The 3,783-nt window shown below is 46.1% G+C and overlaps 1 protein-coding gene across 1 annotated transcript in view; it reads right to left on the reverse strand.

Moving 5' to 3' along the window:
* Positions 1–298: 298 nt before the first annotated feature.
* The window catches only part of ZDHHC22 (zinc finger, DHHC-type containing 22), a 6,881-nt gene continuing 3,396 nt past the window's right edge, over positions 299–3,783 (reverse strand). Inside the window, exon 2 of the mRNA XM_008944616.1 lies at positions 299–765. Coding sequence (XP_008942864.1) covers positions 500–765 — 266 coding nt within the window. The 3' untranslated portion in view covers positions 299–499. The remainder of the gene's footprint in view (positions 766–3,783) is intronic.

Raw genomic sequence — 3,783 nt, forward strand, 5'->3', positions numbered from 1 at the left:
TTGCATTGCAGTTCTGCCTTTAAAGACTTCCCAGTACTGTGAAGTTACCTCAAGTATATAAGAGCCAAAAAGGCACCCTGCAAAACCCTCCCAAGAGCAGAGACCACTTTTTGCAGTCTACTAAAACAGCCCAGGCTCTCTGAAAGCTCCTTTAAGTTCTTTAGAGACTATATAGGGTGGCTAATGGGGCTGGGTGCTGGAGGAGTCAGGCAGGAAGCCACAGGAGGGTCCGACTAATTTTTCTGCTAGTTCAAAGACTGTTGCCACATACACAGGAGCAGTGATGTGACTACTAAGCTGCAGTATCTCCCCATCTACATGGTTTGTGATCTTCTTGTTAGTATGCTAAATTTATTCTGTTTGATAGCCAGTCCTTTCCTCCCACAGAGGCTGCAATCCCAAGAGATGGAGTAGCCCAGCTCTTTGGTGATGCAGGAGACAGTGAGAGGGAACAGGGGAGGCATTGTGTGCATCAGATGCACACACACACTCAGGGATTTTATTTCTCTTTCTGCCTACGGTAGTCACTTCCCACGTTCAGCACGGGGATGAGAAGTCCTAGCAGCCACCTCTTGCCAAAGACTTCTTGCAGGTTCTCTCTCCAGGGCCGGGCTCTTACCACCATCCCTTTCCGCACCTGGTACCGCGTCTGCCCACGCAGGATCAGCAGCATCTGGTGGCAGCAGAAGCCAGCACAGGCCAGTCCAATCCCAAACCAGAGGTAGAGCATGAGGATGACAAACATCTCAGAGCTAAGGAGAGCTCCTGCAGACACAGAGATGGGGAGGCAGGAAAATAAAAGGAAGAGTTTAGACACACCTCGCATGACAGTGTAATGTTCAGCCCCAAGAACTGACTAGCTGCCTTTATTATCTGGCCACGAGTGGAGAGTTAGGAGCAGGACATGCTGGTTGCTCTAACTATATAGAATTGTTTCCATTGTAGCATCAAATGCAATGGAACCCACTGAGGAAATACTAAAATGAAAATGGTCTCCATACACTTCTGCTTTTGCTGTTAATGTGAGGACCTAGATTACAGGGGCAAATTCATAAAATCATAGAATCATTTTGGTTGGAAGAGGCCTTTAAGATCATCAGGACCAACCGTTAAACCTGTGCTGCCAGATCACCACTAAAACATGTCCCTAAGCACCACATCTACACATCTTTTAAATACCTCCAGGGATGGTGACTCGACCACTTCCTTAGGCAGACTCTTCCAGTACTTGATAACCCCTTCAGTGAAGAAATTATCCAACCTAAACTTCCCATGGTGCAGCTTGAGGCCATTTCCTCTTGTCCTGTCTCTTGTTGCCTGGGAGAACAGACCAGCACCCACCTCACTAGGATCTCCTTTCAGCTAGTTGTAGAGAGCAATAAGGTCTTCCCTCAGCCTCCTCTTCTCCAAGCTAAACAACCCCAGTTCCTTCTCCTGTTCCTCATAAGACTTGTTCCCTAGACCCTTCACCAGCTTCACTGCCCCTCTTTGGACCTGCTCCAGCACCTCAATGTCCTTGTAGTGAGGGACCCAAAACTGAACCCAGTATTTTAAGTCCAGCCTCACCAGTGCTGAGGGACAATCACTTCCCGACCTCTGGTGGCCACAGTATCTTGGATACAAGCTAGGAGGCCATTTGCCTTCTTGGCCACCTGGGCACACTGCCAGCTCATATTCAGCCAGCTATCCACCAACACCCCCAGGTCCTTTTCCATCAGGCAGCTTTCCAGCCACTCTTCCACAAGCCTGTAGTGTTGCATGGGGTTGTTGTGACCCAAATGCAGGACCTGGCACTTGGTCATGTTGAACCTCATACCACTGGCCTTGGCTGATTGATCCAGCCTGTCCAGATCCCTCTGAAGAGCAGATCAACACTCCCTCCTAACTTGGTGTCATCTGCAAACTTCCTGAGGGTGCCCTCAATCCCCTCATCCAGATCATTGGTAAAGAGGTTAAAGAGAACTGTCTCCAATACTGACCCCTGGGGAATTGTGACCGTCCACCAGCTGGACTTAACTCCATTCACCACAACACTTTGGGTCCAGCTGTCCAGCCAGTGTTTTACCCAGCAGAGTGTACACCCATCCAAACCATGAGCAGCCAGTTTCTCCAGGAGGTTGCTGTGAGATCCTGTGTTAAAAGCTTTACTAAAGTCCAGATAAACAATATTCACAGCCTTTCCCTCATCCACTCAGCACATCACCTTTTCATAGAAGGAGATCAGGTTAGTTAAGCAGGACCTGCCTTTCATATACCTATGCTGTATGGGCCTGATCATCTGGTTGTCCTCTAGGTGTCATGTGATGACATTCAAGATGATTTGCTCCATAACATTCCCTGGCACTGAGGTCAGCCTGACAGGCTTTGGACATATAGTTCCCTGGATCGTTCTTCTGGCCCTTGCTGTAGATGGGCATCACATTTGCTAACTTCCAGTCAACTGGGACATTCCCGGTTAGCCAGGACTGCTGATAAATGCTGGAAAGTGGCTTGGTGAGCACATCTGCCATCTTCCCCAGTACCTTTGATGGATCCCATATGGCCTCATAGACTTGTTTGTGTCTAAGTGGTACAGTAGGTCACTGACCATTTCCTCTTGCATTATGGGGGTTTCATTCTGGCCCTCATCCCTGTTTTCCAGCTCAGGGAGCTGGGCACTCAGTGAACAACTGGACCTACTGTTAAAAACTGAGGCAAAGAAGGCATTCAGTACCTTGGCCTTTTCCTCATCCTTCATCACTATGTTTCCCCTTGCATCCAAAAAAGTTGGGAGGGGACACACACATTCACTTCAGCCACAAGTGAAACATGTCTGTAAGATTTCAGGACCTTTTTGAAGAGAGGTTAATTTATCTAAGGATCTACTTGCTCATCACAGTGCATCTAAGAATTTGAGGTTCCTTTTGAAAAGACATATGGGTCCTACAGCATGTAGATGCTCCCACAAGCCTTACTGGCTGCATTAATCCTAGGCAGAAAGATTTGGTATTTCTCTCTCTCATCACTATCTGTATAGAAAATGCATTTAACAAGAAAAATAAATCAGTAATAACTTTTCTACCGTTGGGCAAAGGCAGTTTTCATATGAATGCAAGAAACAGAAACAAAAAACTTTCAAGAATACAATCCAAATTCCTTTTTCAAAGCTGCTGCTAGAATACTCAAAATGCTTTGTAGGTCCGAAGCTCCTAATTCAACAGTTTTTGTAGCATATATTTATGTATTTAAATAAAAATATTCTGTGGGCCCTTTCCTCTACAATGATTTTAGTAGGTAGTTCTAAACCCTTTAAAATAATATTCTCTGTGTGTGCATATGAATGTACACACATGTAGTTTGTGTAAATTGGTATATTACAGACAAACTTGGGCGGATGAAAGCACTGATCACTCTAAGGCCTGACAAGAACAATTCTGCTGGAGCAGGGATTGCATGGACAGTAGAGGTGTGCTGCTTAAAGGGTACATGGTTACTTCAGGTTTTAAGTTCAATATGATGATAGCTGGATAAGCATCTCTTACTCCTGCTGTACAGAAGGCTGGATTAGGAGGTGTCATCTGGTTTTGCAGTCTGTGAATCCCAATTTCTCCAGCTCACAGTGCTGTAAGTGAGAGATTTGGGCTGACCTGTGACAATCATGTCAAGCTTCAGGCTCAGCCAGCAGGCCCCTCAGAGGATGATTTGTAAGGACACTGACTACAGCCTCAAGCTTCCAGAGATTGTCCTCACTTTAAAAAAGGCACAGGAGTCATTCAGTTTTCTTCCTAAATGCAATATCCTCTT

Source organism: Merops nubicus, unplaced genomic scaffold (genome assembly GCF_000691845.1).
Source record: "Merops nubicus isolate BGI_N331 unplaced genomic scaffold, ASM69184v1 scaffold1600, whole genome shotgun sequence".
Taxonomy (NCBI): domain Eukaryota; kingdom Metazoa; phylum Chordata; class Aves; order Coraciiformes; family Meropidae; genus Merops; species Merops nubicus.